Genomic DNA, 19,388 nt, shown 5'->3' on the forward strand with positions numbered 1-19,388 from the left:
CACGTTTGAAAACTTTTGAATACTGTTTTACATAGTCGTGAAAAGCTACGCTATGATTGTATGTTCTTTCTTCGTAAAGTTCATACAACCTGTTTCTACTCTTATAAATTCCTACCGTCGCCCAGTCACTAAAAATTGGTGTGTCTGCTTTCTTAATTGTTTTTGCCTTAAATACTTTATTAAATTCAGATTTTGTTAGATTAAATAGGGAGTTATATAACAAATTTGGGTCATCACAGTAAGGAAGTTCTGGTAATTTGTTTGACATATTATCTTTGAATTGTTCTAAACGACTACTTGATATGGGATTGCATGTAACATCCTTTTTCAGTGAGCGGTCAACAAATAAGTTGAAAGATATTTGTTGACCACAGTGATCTGACTTTAATTTATTAATTATTAATTTATCACAAGGTTCTAAGTTACTAAAAATATTATCGATACATTTCGCGGACTGTGACGTGATTCGGGTTGGTTCTGAAAAAAGATTTACAAGATTATAACACAGAAATAAAGATTTGAATGTAGTACTTAATGAGCAATTTTCCAGAATATCAATATTAAAATCACCGCAGACGATAACATGTTTGCTTTTATTACATAATTTGCATAGAGCTTCATCAATAACTTTCTCAAATAGATCATAAGATGAAGCGGGGGGTCTGTATACGCTCAATACAATAAGCCGGCTGAGTTCAATACAGGCTAGCTCAACAGTTCGCTCAACTGAGAGACTTACAATATCCGTTCGTTCCTTATATTTTAAACAATTACGTACTAATATTAATGAACCGCCACGGATAGCCGTCTCCCTGCTGTACGAGCTGGCAACCTGGTGATTATTGAAGCAAACGAACTCATGTTTTTTTAGCCAATGTTCAGTTACGCACATAATATCAACACAATTACTGTTTAAAAAAAGTTCAATTTCAAGTTCCTTGCCCAATATTCCTTGTATGTTTTGGTGTACCAGGTTGATTACATTTGTATTTTTCTTATTGCATTTTATATTTAATATGTCCTCATTTAACTTACTACAGCCAAAGTTTTTCTCTGTTGTCATTAAATTTAATTTAAATTACAAATGTCAGAAATAAAAATAGGCTGCTCAATAGGAGCAGACGCGTTAAAAGCCAACGAATTGGCTGATTCTATTGTAAAAAAAAAGGATAGCGACTTCGCTATTTGTCTTTTGTAAAAGTTAGATAGATAGTAATATCTACCTTTGGTCAAATAAAAATTCCTAACATAGGAATTCGTATCAATGAACTGAAATTTATTATAATAATCGCATACTAAAGTATGCAATGTCAGGTTTAGATCATGCCTAAACTTATTTTCGGAATTAAGCTGACTTTGGCTGAAAGGCAATGCAAACAAAATCACTTGTTCTACATTCGGTAGGCTGTTAAGTAAGGAAATATAATGGGAAAGTAGTTCTTTGTTCGCGTTACCTCTCCTACCGGCCAAGATTATGATTGTACTATTTTTCGAGAATTTATAAGAAATTATTCTTTTTAAAATGTCTAAATAGGAGGCACCCGGCATACAATTATTAATTACTGCCCGCCTCAAGAAATGGCTAAGTTGTAAACCCATTGATTTGCCAATTTCGTCACTAAACATAATAATATTTTGCGCTTTGTTTACCGGCGCGGGCGCCGCCTGCCCGGTCGCCGACGAGAAGGACGTATTATTGTCATTAACAATTGGTGTGAGGAGCAAGTCCTGCGCCGCCGGTACCAGCTGATGGGCCGGCGCGGGCGCGGACAGCGGGGAGGACTCGGAAACACGAGCAGGCCGCTCAGTCTGCGAGGATGAATGATTGCAACTATACTGACGATTAATTAGTGAATCGAAGCGTTCCGCGTTGTGAAAACTCAAATTCACCAACTTATCAGCGGCCAGCTCGTGCTTTCGAATAGTTTTCTGAGCTACTTCGTAGTCCAGTGTCATATTTTCTAAGGATTTTGTCAGTTTTTTTATCTGTGCCTGGAGCTGATCAATTTCACACTCATATTTTTTTGTTTGGTTTTCTAACGTTACGGTACAAGTATTAATTTCGTTCAATAGATGTTGCCCCGTAGCAAGCTTTTGCTTTGCCATAAAGTTTAGTTTGGCTTTGAATTGTTTGTATAATGTTTAAAGTCATTAGAATTTCGGTTTTTTGTACTAATTGTTTTGTATAAAAGTACTTTGCTCGTAACTAAAGCTTTCTTTTGTGGCCGCAGCATGTTGGCAACCCCAACATTAAATTTATATTTTTTAGTGTGACAACATTTTTGTCTCTTCTCTTCCGTTCTTGCTCTCCATTTAACTACTAATGTGAACATTTTTTGTACGAATTTAATTAAATTCAGTGAATTTTGCCTACTTCTGGACGTTTAAATCTCAGCCTTCGCCTCAGATAACCAGCCCTCACAGCCATTAGGAACCTTACACCCCAAACCTAACACCGGTCATAGGATGGATGACCACAAAAAAAATAAGTTCATCTCTAGCTCCTCCATGCTTCGGAAGGCACGTTAAGCCGTTGGTCCCAGCTGCATTAGTGACTACTAATGCAGCCGGGAACTCTAGGGAACTAGGGAATATCTGTTAATAACCACCAATCCGCACTGGGCCCGCGTGGTGGAGGCCCGATCTCCCTATCCATCCATAGGGAAGGCCCGTGCCCCAGCAGTGGGGACGTTAATGGGCTGGTGATGATGATGACTTGACTTATTACCTGTTGGTAGAATTTAGTAGGTAAGGTACGTACCGATATATCATAGTGTAATTAAATAATTACATAATATAGTAAGTACTGTACTAAGAATAGAGCGACCTTTGCGAATAGGAAAAATCTCACATCTGACCTTTTATCTCGCTTTTATTCATTCTTATCACAAATACACAACAGCCTCTGTGGTTGAGCGTTAGGCTCACGACCCTGAGGTCCAGGGTTCGATTCCCGGTGGAGACACGTACATATTATCATACATAAGCCATATGTCCAACGTACCGGATTAAAAAAAAATCTGATCACGAGTAAGGTATTGTTGTTTTTTACGCCGTTGATATAAAAGCGACGTTCTACAGCGAGTACCTACTACCTATTTTAACAAATTGAATTGGTTTATGTTCGCTTTATTATTCTTTGTGAAGCGCTGAGACAGCCAGGCGGGGTGGGTAAATGAGTCATAGGCAGGTACTGTACGAGCAATCTTTCAATTTTATCTGTAACATGTTTTGCTATAAACTTTGTCGTAGGCGTTTACAACGTTTTTGTATTCATCAACTGTTTGTGAAGACGGAATACTTAATGGTTACTTTTTTACTTTTTATTTTTCACACCCGTATCGTGATCAACTCATAATTGTGATGTTTCTTTCATTGTAATATCTATGGATGTAAGTTCCACATCCCGAGGTTAAATATTGGCTATTTCTGTCTTCCTCGTAGTATCTTGCGATATCAAACTTGTTCTGATTGTGTCTTGCGACTCTTGCGGCATATTGTCACACGTATACAACATAAGTTGGTATGTATGTACTTACAGACTACAAATATACGTTATATTAGATACCTAGGTACCTGTATATACGTCCTTTGTATTGTAGTACCTACTCTAATGGTACACAGTACCTATATACATACTAGGTACATGACTGACTGCTTATCTGATGTTGTGTTACATCACTAAAACAATTACTGTTAGTAAAAAGGAAAGCTGGCATTTATTAATACAATGGCAATGGTGTTTTTTTCTTATTCTCCTTATATGTATTATTATATTGTATAGGCTATTTGTATGTATGTATATGTGTGTGTATGTATGTATGTGTATATATATATATATATATATATATATATATATATATATATATATTTAACTTATGTTGTATATAAATAATATATATATAATAATAATAATATATATATATATATATATATATATTATTATTATATATATATTATTTATTATTACTATTTTCTTATTTTATTTTTCTTTTTATTATTGTTCGTGTCATTATATGTTTATTGCACCAGCCCGTGCTCCAATGCATTAACTTCTTTCACCCTAAGGTTGCCTGGCAGAAATTGCTATTTAGCAATAAGGCCGCCTATTGTACTTATGTTTTTATTCGTATGTTTATGTCCTTTGTATATGTCGTTGTGCAATAAAGTATTATTGATTGATTGATTGATTGAATGGCCCCGATTCCTGGCAGACACCTCCTAATTTTATTTCAAGTCATACCAGGCATTTTCTTATCCGCCGAAAAGGAAAGGGCCGGATGATTGACAACTGATAATTTTAAGACGAATGAGTTCATGAATGAATAACCCCAACGAATGAAATAGTATCTCGCTGGTATGCAACCCGTTTAACGTTTGCTGTCAACTAAATTTTGTCGGGTTATTTGGCGTTGTAACATTTTTAGAGGGTTGATTTAGATTTCTGCCTAAAATTGACGTGTAGTCCATAAATTTTATGTCTGTCGATTACCCGTCCCCTTCTTTTTAAGGAGATAAGAAAATGACAAGTATAACAAAATAAAATTAGATGGTATGTACAGGAATTAGCACCATTATCATCATAAATTATATAACTTACACATAGCGTCAACTGCGGATTATTTTCGCGGCTGGATATCGATTACTTTAAAATTAAGCCTCTTTCCAAAATATCTTATAAAGGATTTGTGACGGTACAACAACAAAGTTATTAGCGAGTTTTGTTGAAAAGTACCGAATACAAAGTTCCGGGCATGTCGGGACTGCGGAGCGTGCCGGCGACGCCCGTCACGTCACGACGCCCAAACTTTTAGACATCCGATACTATCTAATCGACTTAGGAAATAAGGTACCTTGTTTTAAGACTATAAATAACTTTACAAACTTTTAAGTAACTCCTGTGTTTCTCATGTAGACGAACAAGGGAAGTGTCTAAATAAACTGAATATACTTACAAAGTACAGCTCTACAAAAGAGCCACCATATAGATAATTTAACCGACATTCAAAAACCCTAAACAACATACCTAATATAGCTCGTCGCTATTGATGGTCTATGTTAATGCTCCAACTGATCTGCGTTAAAACTTACATATTTGGAACTTTTAGAACCATGCAATGAATGCAGGTAACTTTATTATTGGGTTTTCCAACGTTTACGTAGGTATATGGTATAATATAGCAGCCCTAGCGTAGCGCGTATCACCGTGATAAATCGACTACTGACAAAAGATACTCAAATGACGGAATACGTACATTATTATGACAATAATCGAAAAAAGGGGCAGACAGACAATATCCAGCAAGGAAGCTGCACAATAGTCGCAGATGGCACATAATTATTGACTATAGATAATTGGATATCCTTTGGAAAAGAACTTCCTTTTGTTCGAGCACGCGAAATAAGAAACATCACGTAGTAGGTACTATGAGTTGGTGAATCATTCGAGCCTTTCCGGTTCGACTAATATGAAAATAAAGAAGCAGTAGTAGAAGATGGATTTTAGGATACGAAAGTAGCTACCTAACTATACCTATAGATATTTAGATACCTATTCAATAAAAAAACGCGATTCGCGTAGTAAAATAAAACTAGAAAATGCTCAAGAATGTTTTACGACCTGTTATATTCGAGTGTTTAGAAGCCCAACTATACCTACTAACATAATACTAGTGATATTGTAAAATTCCAATAGTACTAAATACGGGTCAAATTGATAACCACCTTTTTTGAAGTCGGTTAATAAACTCAATACAATACAATATTATTTTATTACAATTTCATGGCACTCATGCCGCAACGCAAGATACTCACGCTGTGTTGGAATACCCATGGTTGGGTTATAAAGAGTATTATAATCACTAAGTTGGGACCTTTGCGTGTTAAAAGTTACAAGTCTACACGTTCACAAGCTACAAGTTACTCACAAGTACGTATAAAATATTACGTTTATCATAAAAAGTAAGGGGATTGTAAAAAATACTTGTGAAATAAACATTGACAGTTGCAACATGGTAATTTACATGAGTAGTTTTGATAAACACAGTAATAGGTAATGAAAAAGGCTCATACTCATGCTCATAGAGCAACACGGACCTCTCCTTGATTTTGCTCTATCGTTATGGTTGAAAACTTGAGACTTGTAAAAATTGTTTATCCACCGTGTATCCGAACTTTTTTCGCGGTAAGATTTTTGGCGGGATTCCATGACTAAGGACGCTATTCTGTTTTTGTCACGTTTTAAAATTGATCCAATGGTTTTTAAATAAAATGCTGCTATTTTCATAAATATAATTCGTCAAAAAAAACCGTTATAATAAATAAATAAAGAGGCCGACAAGGATGTATACGGTAAATATTTTAGCCTTTCAATAAACAAAAAGTGTCAGTGTCAGTGTCAGATAATGACATCTAAAACTGTTTATTTTTATTGTGTAAAATGTGGAAAAAACTTCGAGACGGATATGTTTTCCTTTATGAATTCAAAAGGGAAATGGTTTACATAACGAACCATATAAATATATGGACCAAAAAAATGTCTGACCAAGTTTTCCTGTCTATTCTAAAGGTTGTTTTGCTTTTAGGTTATGTTTTTGTGTTATGTTTAATTACTGTAGTTTGCAATTTAAAATTAAATCGTTCTACTGCTTTTCTTGCAGAATAGTAATTCAGGCTTAACAATTGATGAAAGTGAACTTTTACGGAAGGGAAAACTGATGTTCAAGAATCCTGAAGAATTGAAAAGTATCAAGTTTGAAGAAGACAGTGCAGAAAAGATATTGAATGTTACTATGATTATGTCTTTTGGTTATCCTCTCAAGTTAAAATTAAAGCTAAAGGAGGGTTCCCCGCAACTGGTAAGTACTTCTAGGTTCATAATTATTATCTATAGTATTATTATTAGTAATAATCATAGTATTATCATGTTTTATATTTTATAGCATACAGAGAATCAAATTACTCTAAAACATACATTACCTATTTATGTTATTTCTTGTCGTCAGTTGTACTTGAAGGTGACAATGCCGCTGCTACGTGTGATCCTTGATCTGCGAGCCAGTGAGCATGAGCTGAGACAACTGCTGCTGAAGAAGGATAAAGAGATTGAAGAATACAAATGTGAGGGAGGAGAAATTGCTCTCAGTATGTGTTTACTTATGACTCATCTATTTATTTTGTTTTTAATATTACATCAGACGGCATGGTATTTGCTACTCAGCTGGAGAAATAGGAAGGTTTATACATGATATGAATGAGTACATAACTTCAAAACATGTAGGATTTTTTCATTGACCCTTGTAGTTTGACTTAAACCCTTAAATTTATTTTTCCCTAAAAAAGTAGCATGGAGAATGCTACACTGACAAGAGGGTGGCTCTTAAATTTGTGATGTTTTTGTTACAACACAGCATATTTTCACACAAAATGTTTTAAAATCACTAAACAATAGTTAAGGCACAATCATTGTGATAAAAATGTCATATTTAGAAATAAAAAACAATACAGTTTTATATAAACACACATCCATAATCTATAATGAGTATTACAAGTAATCTGCAGCCTAAGATGGACTAAGTTCTAAGATGGATATAATGATCCATATGGCAAGTGACATGAGGTATAGAGTACATAACCCATTTAATGGGTCATTGGTTCTGTTGCCAAGAGTTTTTCGTTTCCTGACAACTTGAGGCTTTCCTCACCCCAGTGAAGTTCCCAAACAATATTAGTATTTATTGGTGTAACAATTATGTTCCAGGAAGTTTGAAAACAGTTCCATTCAACGATGAAGCACATATGAGTAAACACACAACATTCAGTGATAACTATTGCATTGCACACAATGAGGAAATAAGTGTGACAGAAACATATGAAAAAGAGTAAGTGTGGAATTTTAATGTTTCTTTTAACAATAAAATTATATGAAAATATACCTTTCAAAGTTGAGTAGATTTGGATACTCACAGATGTGTTGCACTGAGTTTCACACACCACTCTATTTTAATAGGCAGTTCAAAGTTTACTTAGTTTATTTTAGTTTTAAACGTTTACATTTAAATAGTTTGCCTTATTATGAAACAAATGAAATTGGTTAACAATAAAAGAAATAAGATATATTTCTAGGACTTCCTATTGTGAATACAAGTTGTCTATCATTACTTGTGACTCTGCCCACCCCATAAGGGATTATAGGTGTGAGTTCGTGTATGTATGTAAGAAGTATTATAAGTAATACATTGTAGCAGTGTTTTTCGCTTAGCAAAACTTTGCGCCTTAAATGCATTGCAAAGCATCTGCACTTCGCTTCATTCAGATAAAAATAAGAAGAATGAGAGTTAGGATAAGATTTATATCTCAAGTACTAAAGTTTGACTTATTATTTAGTTGTTATTACCGAATTTTTTTTCAATGTATTTTATTTGTTCTTTGTATCTAATAATTTACATTATAATCTTCTTCAGGGAACAAGAAGTAAATGATAGTAATGGACCAGCAAATGAAGTGAAGAGAGAACCGTTGGTTTCAATAAAAAATGAAATTAAATGTGAACCAAGCAGTGCCGAGAGTGAATCAGATAGAGTAAAGAATGAACCACATAGTACAAGTGAAACAGTCATTATTAAGAGTGAGATGTCAACAGAGTCACAAACTAGAGTCGCACTCAGCCCTAACAAGAAACGTAAAAAATTAAATCTTTAAATGAATTTCTTCTCTATTAATATAGGCATGTCTACATTTGTAATGGATTATTATTATCGAAATTATGACTGGTTAGGTTTAAGTAAGGAGGAAAAGCAATAAAACAAGAATTTTATATTAAAACTTTTTATTGTACATAGAACTGTTGATAACTAACATTATTTTAGTTGTGCCGAGTTGATGAGCCACTGCTAGTGTGATCTGATAGAGATGTGTTTACAAATGGAACTAAGTTTACTAACAATGCTACAATTAGTACCACATGCAACGAACATGCTTCACGTAGTACACGTATAAGGAATATATTTTTACGTTATTTCTACAATATTTTTGACACTATGGTATATCTACCTAAGTATATATTCAAACTTCAACCTTATAATGATTATTTTTACTTATTAAGGTGAAAAAATCTTTTAATTTGACTTCGCAAAAAGTAGTAGTATTTTGATAGATTTCAGAATCTATTGGAAAGTAAGGAGTAGGTACCTAAATTTTATGACCATGTTACTGCCAGCAGTAATATTGATGTATTATTGGGACCAGCCCGCTTTATCGTGATCACGAATGAAGCTTACATATAAGTATGAAAATAATAAATTATGTTCCAATTTCAGACTACACTAGCGGTGGCAAAGTATGATTTATTTGCAACTTTAGTAACACTCATCTATTACAATGAATCACCTACATTATATTTTAAATTCGGTATTAAAATGTGCTTCTTATTGATTCTATGTAGCCTATTAGTATCGGTGAGCAAGTTATATAATTGCATAGAGTTTCAATACTTTTAACTTTAAGTATAAACAGTAACATTTCAATGTCCTTTTAAGACAATATGGAAAACAAGGAGTTTGAATATTGTTATAGTTGTCATAGTGTGTTTTTCCACAGTCCAGGTCTCGAGGTGAAACCAACAATAGTGCGTTTAACATCAGTTGACAGAGATTGTACTAGAAGTTCCTCTAAACCTGTTGATTCTATCACAGTCTCTGCTAACTTGCCAACTAACAAAGGTTTGGTATCGTTGTAACGCGGCGACGCGACATCGAGCAGTGAGATGCGACACGGTACACGCAGCACAGAGATGCTCCAAGCGGGTACTTAAATATACAAATACACTGAGAAATCACCCGTTTAAATGTGCACACCTTCAAACACATCTGTTGCACCTTGTCTAGACGGCCGCGACATGGGCGTGTGTTCACACCATCGATCGATTACTCTTCTTCATTTAGTTGCGTATTCGCGTAGACGTGCTTGCATATCTATATTATATTAAAGTGTTACGTGGTAAGAATATTTGAGCAAATTGTGCCGTCATGTATACGAGGGCGTTTACACGATTAAACACGCACCACAAACATTGCACAATCAGTTCGTCAAACACATTTGTGTTCGAAAGCGCGAACTAGACGTCTAGACTAGTGTATAACAACGGTAAATTAAGCGAAGTGCTTCCCATATCAGTCGTTACATCAGCATGTCTTTTTATTGTCGCTTCATTCAGATACGTCCAACGGGTCATCTCACAGTTTCAATTCAAATCCAGAGTTCCACTGCTATCGATATATAGCAGGACCGTCGTAACATCTTGCTAGCAATCAATAGACGTGGAGCTCTGTGGTAGACGCGTTCATATCTAACGCGCAGACTATATTATTGAATTAATATGGGAAAGAACTATGTCTAATTAGCTATTAAAGTTTTCTAAGTGTCTATTGCGATATTAGGCGGCTGCGCGTGAGATACAGACGTGACTATCTGCAGTAGGCGAGGGACGCGGCTAACAGCTACATTTGGATACGTCGGTCTCGGAGTCGGAAGGCTTGATCACGCTGTCTCGCTCCCTCAGCTCGAACGCGTCCGCCTGCAAATACAACAGAAACAATCTCGTTAGGGTTCATTCATTTTATAAGAAAACACCATGTGGGAGCACAGGAGGAGCTAATGAATGCTGTCCAGTTGTTCAAATCCTACAAATGTTTACTTAAAAAAATACGTGCCATCAAAACGATGAGCTGAACAAGACAACAGATTGAAAGTAAAAGAATAGAATAGGTACGTTCTGCTGTTTACCATCCCAAGCATGTCGTAAAAGTCAAGTATCTTCCCCACGGTGCGACCGGATATCGCATGGTTGTGCGATTTTAGCATGTTTTATCCATTTTTTGAGAACGTCTAAAGGAAAACATGTCTGAAGGAAAGTTTCACAGACATGTTTTGACAGTTTGTAAAAAGTACATCTAGTTTGACATCTATCCTGTAGGTACCTACTCAAATCGTCAATCGCACCGTAGGGAAGCTCGCTAAGAAATTATATCTCCAACAAGGATGAACTATCTACAGCGGTGAGCTGGCAACCTGTGACCAATTATATTAGGGTTCATCCAACATAACATCTATTTTCATCTTTAGTTTTCATTACCAAATGGGTCTACAAAGTTGTCTTTTGTTGATTCGTGATTGTACCGTTGGCCTGTCTTTTGGAATTACGGGTTTATGTTGGGTGCATGAAAGGAGCCTCCCCGAGCGCCGCATTGAAGTTTTCTCGCGCCCGTCGCACCCTGGTAACAGTCTGTGGACGGTTTAGTCGGTAACGCAGACTGACCGATCACCACGATGGCGATCCAATGTGATCGGTCCTCACCAGGACCAAACGAAAAAACAAAGGCCCTTTTCAGGGCTAAACAATATCGACGGGCTTATGTCTGTGTGTCAGCAACTACATAGTAAGGGTTAATGCGGACGTACCTTAGTCTCCCTGTACTCCCTGATCCGCCGTGCGAGCGTGACGAAAGCCTCCTCGATGTTCACGTTGTTCTTACACGACACCTCGAAGAAGGGCATGTCGAAGTCGTCTGCTATCTGGAGTGTGCGACAAAATACAGTGAAGTTGTAAACAGTTTCATCGGTGAGCTTTCTTGATATGAGGTACTGCACTTTCGGCGGTATTATAAGTCGTATTAATATTTACGCATGGCCGAATATTTCTTGATTATTGTTACATCAACTAACAAATAAGTTGTCTTCGTCTAAGCAAGAGTGATCAGGACGACAGTATACTAGCGTTGTGGCTCACGGCGCGCCACCGCGGCTTATGCTGAGCGAGGTCCTTTCATTCGGGGCGCCACCACAAATTATTGCGATACATTTCATATTTATTAACTTGTTTCTTAATTTTGTTCCTTTTAAAATCTAAACCTCATTGTTTAAATATTGTGTCAACGGTCTCCATAGTCCAGTGGTTAAGCGTTGTGCTCACGATCCGGAGGTCCCGGGTTCGAATCCCAGTGGGGACAAATCACAAAAAATCGCTTTGTGATCCCTAGTTTGGTTAGGACAATACAGGCTGATCATCTGATTGTCTAAAAGTAAGACGATTCGTGCTTCGGAAGGAACGTTAAACGTAGTCGGTACATGAGTCATGTCAGGGGCCTATGGCGGCTCAATAATAACCTTGACACCAGGGTTGATGGGGTTGGTAATCCACCTCACAACCCACACGATAGAAGACTATTGTGTCTGGAAACCTGGGCCGTAGCAACTTTTTTATTTTTCTGTGGCGTCATTACATAAGTATTTTTTCTTTCTTACAGTTGTGAGTGCATCATCATGCATGTTGCTGCTTCTCTTCATGAAGTGAAACTGTTTAAAAATAGTAAGTAAAACAATTTCTTAAACAAGATATAATGAAGCGATGGCATGCCAGGACAAACCCAAGACTGTTTATTGGTATGTCTGCATTATTCCATTTATCATAAACTGCCTATATACGTCCCACTGTTGGGCACAGGCCTCCCCTCAATCAACCGGAGGGGGGTATGGAGCATACTCCACCACGCTGCTCCACTGCGGGTTGGTGGAGGTGTTTTTACGGCTAATAGCCGGGACCAACGGCTTAACGTGCCCTCCGAAGCACGGAATCATCTTACTTTTTCTATTCCATTTATATGTACATTTTTTTGGTTAAATAAAAAAAAGTAGGTATCACGTTCTAAACTAGCAACAAACTATGACAGCCGTTTTGACATAGGTAATAAAGTACAACAATTCGCTCCGTCAACATAGATATAAATGAATACGAAACTTGATAAACACACTAGAGTATTTTGTTACTTTAACGTAGTAGCACAGCGTGACGCTAATTTCATAAGTAGTTTCGAAACAAATCATGCCTTTCCTTCCATGTTGCTTTCTGCTTCTGCAAGTTGTCTTCTGGTGACTTCGCTTAGGGAGTATGGACGTGAGGATGTGTTCGTCAGTATAAATTCATAAATTCGCGCCTGTAATCCCTAATGGGGTGGGATCAGAAGACAAATAGCAGCCAGTTTTGATACGGAGTCCTAAGAAGGATAGGTATGTTGTGTGTAAACCGTCCGGTAACGGCGTTCAGCCCATCGCCAATACCAGGTCCAACATGTTAGGACGGACACGCTGCCTCAGTATGGTATGGTAGTAACAACATAAACTCACGAGTACGTACTTCTTCTTCTTCTATCATGTGGGTTGTGAGGTAAATTACCAACCTCATCAACCCTGGTGTCAGGGTTACTATTGAGCCACCAAAGGCCCCTGACATGACTCATATAACAACTACGTACTTACATCAGTAAGTAGTAACCGGGACCAACGGCTTAACGTGCCTTCCGAAGCACGGATCGTCTTACTTTCGGACAATCAGGTGATCAGCCTGTAATGTCCTAACCAAACTAGAGACCACAAAGTAATTTTTGTGATTTGTCCCCACTGGGAATCGAACCCAGGACCTCCGGATCGTGCTTACTTATATCCCAATTGGCGTAGTCAGAGGTAGATCCATCGCAAAATGTATTCACTTTACCCACACCTCACTGAGCTTTCTGTTAGACCAACGTGAGAGGTGGAGAGCCGTATCGCCGTCTTTAACGGTTGAGCCAACTGTGTTAGTGAAAACTGCACTTAAGATAAATTAATGTTCGAGCTGCAATTCCGGTACCGGGGTTCGAAGCGGCGCTCCCCGTTTGAAAAGCAAGCCGACGTACTACAGGACCACAGTGACTATAGGGGTATGATAGTGGATGGATGTAATACCTTCTGCCCTCTCTCCTTGGGCACGGCGCGGTGGTTGTCGTGCACGTCGCACTTGTTGCCCACCAGCACCTTGATCACGTCTGGGGACGCGTACTGAAACCCATAGGAAACACTGCATTAGATACCTTGTAAATATGTAATCCTCCTTTGTGCTTCGCCACAGTCGGGTTAAAATACGAGTACAGTCAGTGGCTCATACTTCCTTCGCTTGTAGAACTTGTGGAAGAGAAACAAAAACATTGTCTGCCGTCCTAACGGCCTAAATTAAAACTACCTAAATGCCTACATTCAGTACAGTACCTTTTTACTACGTAGAATAAAGTCTTAACGAGAACAGTCAATATCAAAATAGACAGAAAAACTGGAGTTTCTAAGTAGGTATACTTATAGAAGTTAAGCCGTTCGCCGCTCCTTTTGAAAATGAGATCGTCAATGTCATCCGCTGATATATCTATCAGCTAGGACAGCTGACATTCTTACATTACATCACACCCCGGACACTTCATACAAAAAAAACATGTTTTACACATACACTACATAGTATGGGGAGGTAATCCTAGCTCAGCCACTGGTGGGGAGCGTTCTATACGTAGTTTAATTCCTTATTCTATTATCACATCGATTCACTGTACTAATTGGTTTACTTAGGTGACTTAGTTTGATTATTATGTCTCAATACTTCCAACAGACCGTTCTACGCAGTAATTATTTTACTTGTTAAGTAGAAGTAAACAGATATACCTACTTAGGTAATTTTGTTAGTACCTAGGTACTTAATACAAACCCTAAGTCGACAGGGTGGCAATAAAATGGCGACATCTTATTTCGTCGCCGTGTTTTACGAGCGGATGTTTCGGTCGCAGTACCTACACCATTCCAGCGGAGAGATCGTTCGACGCGAATATGTTCCTACACGACTATTTACTGCTATTGTTCGCCAGCTACGTATTGCGATGTAAGTTACATCAGGCGTTCTGTTAACGAGATACCGCAATTTATTCTTAGCATTTTCGCAATTGGTGTTTTCGTAACTAAACTTGTGGTGAACAGCTATAAAACTTTTATTGCCCTTTTGTGGTAAAGCAAAACTTACTTCTAGGTGCCGTAAGCTTCATTTACTTAAACAGGGAAGTACATAATATAGGTACAATGTAATTGTACCTACCTAATGCAGTACAAGAGATAGATTGGAGTCAGGTGATGATTTTTCACCCACAATAACGGGGAGTTGATTACAGTAATGGTATTACTTGTTTTAGGTAGGTATGAGTTTATAGATACCAATCCAAATTCAAATATTTATTCAGTAGGTAACTTTGGATCGTCATTTTTTATATAACGAACGTCTCATTCTCCTAAAACTTTTGCTTCTCACAACCTTTAGAGCCGGAGATAAGAAGTTGCAAGAAAATCCTCGGCACAGGGCCCTAGACGGTCTTTAAAAAACGTACTTTTATACCCATTAGAAGGTAGCATGATTAGAATGACAGTAGGACAGAGACATACCACATCGCCTAGCACGAAAGAGACGAGAGATATACCTATCTCTCTCGCACTAACAGTATACGTCTTAGCATTTAAGAAAGAAATGACGGTATAAGGGGTGTAGAAAGTATGGAAATATGTATGTACCTCTTGTATGTTGCGCAGCCAGTAGGAGAGGTGGTTGAAGGACTCCAGGTTGGTGATGTCGTACATGAGGATGATGCCCATGGCGCCGCGGTAGTAGGCGGTGGTCAGCGTGCGGAACCGCTCCTGACCAGCCGTGTCCCATATCTGCAGCTTGATCGGTACCCCGTCCAGGTTTATTATCTTCTGCTTGAAGTCTATGCCTGGAATTGTCAGAGATATGTTGATTTAAACTATGTATTCTATTAACCGTTTCATAACATGCTATTGTATAAGTAGGTACTTTATACTATGTATTAAATCTATGGAATTATGTTAGAGGAAGAACCAGTTCAAATAACTCCATAATAAGCTACTTTCTTTATATTGTTGTAATTGTAAAATACTAAGTAAGTATCGTGGAACGTCACGGTTTTATTCGCATTACAAAGATAAATCAAGAGTAGGTACATATTTCAATCTACATACATACATAAACTCACGCCTATTTCCCACCGGGGTAAGCAGAGACTATAGAATTCCATTTGCCTCCATTCAGTCTACAGCTTATTAATAAGTAGGTTATTAGATTTTTATTCAAATACCTAAATATAATGTATAACAGGATAAATAGCATAGAAGTAACTTCATAATTATGTATAACCTACTATTTTATATTCTGTTGGTCGGTACATGCCTATATTTTTCATTCGCACAAAGAATTTCATAAATAAAGTATATTGTGTATAAATATATTATCTATCTATCTAATATAGATAAAGTAGATATGTATCTTCTTGCACTTTTCTGTTAGAAAGGAACGTAGGTACCCGTTGTTGGTTGATTAGTCCCAAATAAGTAATACCTACTTAAATAATCTATGTAATCCAGGTATGTAAAACATTCAACTTCTAAAATATGTGATAACATTAAGTTTACAGTTACACAAAAACATTCAAATTGCTTACTTTAAAACTTAAACATGCAAGACAAAGGAAGTCGGCAACATTAATATTTCTAGACGCTGCGTCCCCCCTTAGGCATCACATTCCTTTGTTTCATACTTCACAGTTGTCTTGTAAGTAATATAATAGAACCACCTGATGTACTGAGACCAGTGCTGCACATCATCAGCCCCAACAAAGGCACATCAAAGCAAACCATCACATTACTCACCTATTGTGGATATGTACACGTCGTAGTATCTCTCATCACAGTATCTGTGCACTATACAAGTTTTGCCTACATTTGAATCACCTAATACTAAAAGCTTATACGTAGCGGAAAAGTCTAAAGCCATTTTTTTGTTTACTTTGTTGTAAGGCCAGTGCCCACAACATCAGTCGAACTGTCAAACTGGGAAAAATCAATGTGGGTTAGAGCGCGTGCGCGGACCGAGCGCCGCTCGCAACAAGTATTCACTCATTTATGGCCGCAGCTACCCTCCGATTGTACTATAACGCGTGCACTCGCCGACACCCCTAGCTTACTGCCACTTCCATCGTCTGATCACTGAGGCACTCACACCGGATAGCTCCAAACAAAACGCATTGTATAATTCAAGTTTTGAGCGCAGGTGGTATTCGTACTTAACTGTAACAGTTACAGAATAGACCGTCTCCGTCTAGACTCGTGTATTTTGTCGGGCTTTGCCCCCGTATGAATCACTAATTGTACACATCGCACATACATTACGAAGGTATCTTGAGTTTCGGTGCATGATCATTGTATTTGTAATAAAATTATTCGTAAGGTTTACGGTTATTATTTCACACTCGTTCTATATAGGCAGCGAATGGATCCAAGTTTATAAGTTTTGGAAACACAGATTCCATTTCACCTGCGTAATGGCAGTGTTATCAGTTTTATTTCACTGCGAGAGCAACAGCGAGTGCGGTGTCGCGGTGTCGCGAGTGTCGCGGCCAGATAGCAGACACTTCCGGGAGCGCTCGTGGGTGTACGCGGGGCATTAAGAGCTCCATTTATTTCGCTTAAACCCCCGATACTGCATATCTGGCCGATTCATCTCGGTGGCCCCTGTACTATGTAAATGCCCTTATGTTTTTGTATTAACGCAGCGCGCAGATCCCCGATTGGGCCTTTGTTTCCCATTGTTGTTCTCTTTTCGTTTACTTCAAGGTTAATATTTTCCACACTCCTTATAAACAGCTTTTAATTTTAAATTCTGAACTTGAATCCATGACTTTGTAAAGTTCGTTGACCTTCACAGATCAGCTGATGCATGGGTCACGACAGTCGGTGTTTCTCGTGGCTTTAGAGAAGCTGTTACACAAATCTTATTGAGGCATTATTGTTTACTAGGTATAATAACTTCGTATAAGCTCGCGCTGACTTTCTCGCCTCATTGTGACGTTAATGACTGAGATGGCATTAAGCGCATCGTAACGGGGTGAAATTGGAAACATTCCAAAACCTCGCAGGCACCAGGCACGTCCTCCTCAATATTAATAATGTCTGATGTCAATCTCTTCAGGAACCGTAAACAATTTCGACTTTCTTCGCGACACATCTGCTACGCTGACACAGTTGCTTACTTATATAATATAGGTACATCGTCTCCCTTTCAAATTATCGTTTGAGGTTTTTACATTCAATTAGCTGTCTAAAATTCAATTTATTTCCAAAAGATACTTCAGGTAGATGCATAATAGGTATTTCATTTTACCTTTATCATCACTCAGACACATAAAAATAGGTAGGTAGGTAGATAGGTAGGTTATGTACGCCGTAATTGTCATATCATATATAGTAGTCACAATACCGTAACCTTATAAATGTAAAATGTTTTAATGTATGTGATGTGGTTGTACTTTATAAATAAATAAATAAAAAAGTGATTAACTAACAGGGTACCCTAGTGTGTGCATTATAGAAAAGATTCGAGTGCATAGATTGAATAGTCACTCACTACTTAGATAAGTAGATCTTAACGGCCTCCGTGGTCCAATGGTTGAGCGTTGTGCGCACGATCCCAAGGTCCCGGGTTTGAATCCCAGTGGGGACAATAGCTTGGTTAGGACATTACAGGCAGATCACCTGATTGTCCAAAAGTAAGATGATCCCCGCTTCGGAAGGCCGTTGGTCCCGGTTACTATTTACTGATGTAAGTACGTAGTCGTTACATGAGTCATGTCAGGGGCATTTGGCGGCTCAATAATAACCCTGACACCAGGGTTGGTGGGGTTGATAATCCACCTCACAACCCACACGATAGAAGAAGGAGAAGAAGTAGATGTTGAAAAAGTAGCTAGCGAATTTATTCCAGCTAGCGAATGTAAAATCGTCTGAAGTAATGACGGATGGATACCCATGGAAGCACAAAAATAGCGGAAACTACGTGTAGCTTGCCGTTACCTATCTGCTAATTTTTCGTACAGTTCTCTTGTAGCTACTGAATGAAGCCTCATAACCAAGGTAAAGCCCAGTAGCAAATTGAGCAAGCTGTGGCAGTATGTGAGTGTATGCCACACAACACGAGACATTCCGGGTCGCACGGTAGCGGCGCGGGCGCAGCCTGCCGACGAACAACAACTTCATTTGTCAAACTACCGCAAGCTTGCAACAGCGATAACTTCTACTTGCCTAGGGAAATATTATGATCTCCTTTTTTATTTGTTTGCGGCGGTTTACACTTCGCTATGGTGGAGGTTAGATACCTATAAATTATATTCTACGCTGGTTTTTTTCGATTGGATGTGAAGTAGGTCTGTGTCCTTGTGACGTCAGTTATTATTTTTGCCCATTTAGGCATTCTATATTGCAAAAAACTCGCGCTTAGTATCTTGCTAATTATGTCTAAGTAATGATGAATGAGTTTAACCTATTGCATAGATTGTTATTACCGTATGTAAGAGGTCTCGTCTCGGGCATATGTCGTGGCCAGATCTTAGAATTGATCATTTCATGATGTGCTCGATCATTTCATGAAATAGAATATCACACGTTGGCCACATCATGATGTAGTTTGGCCAAATCGATGAACA

General features: G+C 37.9%; 2 protein-coding genes across 2 annotated transcripts; one reads left to right on the plus strand and one right to left on the minus strand.

Annotated features, from left to right (window-relative positions):
* The first annotated feature begins 6,402 nt into the window (after window positions 1-6,402).
* LOC126369700 (uncharacterized) lies at window positions 6,403-8,851 on the plus strand. The gene is made up of 5 exons (XM_050014267.1): window positions 6,403-6,568; window positions 6,660-6,857; window positions 7,005-7,143; window positions 7,760-7,880; window positions 8,463-8,851. Exons 1-5 carry the CDS (start codon window positions 6,440-6,442, stop codon window positions 8,698-8,700), a joined length of 825 nt encoding a protein of 274 aa, XP_049870224.1. The 5' UTR covers window positions 6,403-6,439; the 3' UTR covers window positions 8,701-8,851.
* LOC126369715 (ras-related protein Rab-8A) lies at window positions 8,821-16,816 on the minus strand. The gene is made up of 5 exons (XM_050014287.1): window positions 16,561-16,816; window positions 15,409-15,608; window positions 13,777-13,869; window positions 11,458-11,571; window positions 8,821-10,573 (listed from the first exon to the last, which is right to left on the minus strand). Exons 1-5 carry the CDS (start codon window positions 16,682-16,684, stop codon window positions 10,490-10,492), a joined length of 615 nt encoding a protein of 204 aa, XP_049870244.1. The 5' UTR covers window positions 16,685-16,816; the 3' UTR covers window positions 8,821-10,489.
* Between the last annotated feature and the right edge of the window lie 2,572 nt (window positions 16,817-19,388).

This window comes from Pectinophora gossypiella, chromosome 9, assembly GCF_024362695.1.
Source record: "Pectinophora gossypiella chromosome 9, ilPecGoss1.1, whole genome shotgun sequence".
In the NCBI taxonomy this organism is placed as follows: Eukaryota; Metazoa; Arthropoda; class Insecta; order Lepidoptera; family Gelechiidae; genus Pectinophora; species Pectinophora gossypiella.

Bases quoted from the DNA above. Each gene is read 5' to 3' on its own strand.
- LOC126369715 (XM_050014287.1), bottom strand. From the start codon at position 16,684: ATGGCTTTAGACTTTTCCGCTACGTATAAGCTTTTAGTATTAGGTGAT. The intron at 11,572-13,776 runs GTATTACATCCA...CGCACACTCCAG, and splicing joins CCAAGGAGAGAGGGCAGAAG to ATAGCAGACGACTTCGACAT. The intron at 10,574-11,457 runs GTACGTCCGCAT...TTGTATTTGCAG, and splicing joins GGGAGTACAGGGAGACTAAG to GCGGACGCGTTCGAGCTGAG.
- LOC126369700 (XM_050014267.1), top strand. From the start codon at position 6,440: ATGTGGAAAAAACTTCGAGACGGATATGTTTTCCTTTATGAATTCAAA. The intron at 6,858-7,004 runs GTAAGTACTTCT...TCTTGTCGTCAG, and splicing joins AGGAGGGTTCCCCGCAACTG to TTGTACTTGAAGGTGACAAT. The intron at 7,144-7,759 runs GTATGTGTTTAC...ATTATGTTCCAG, and splicing joins GGGAGGAGAAATTGCTCTCA to GAAGTTTGAAAACAGTTCCA.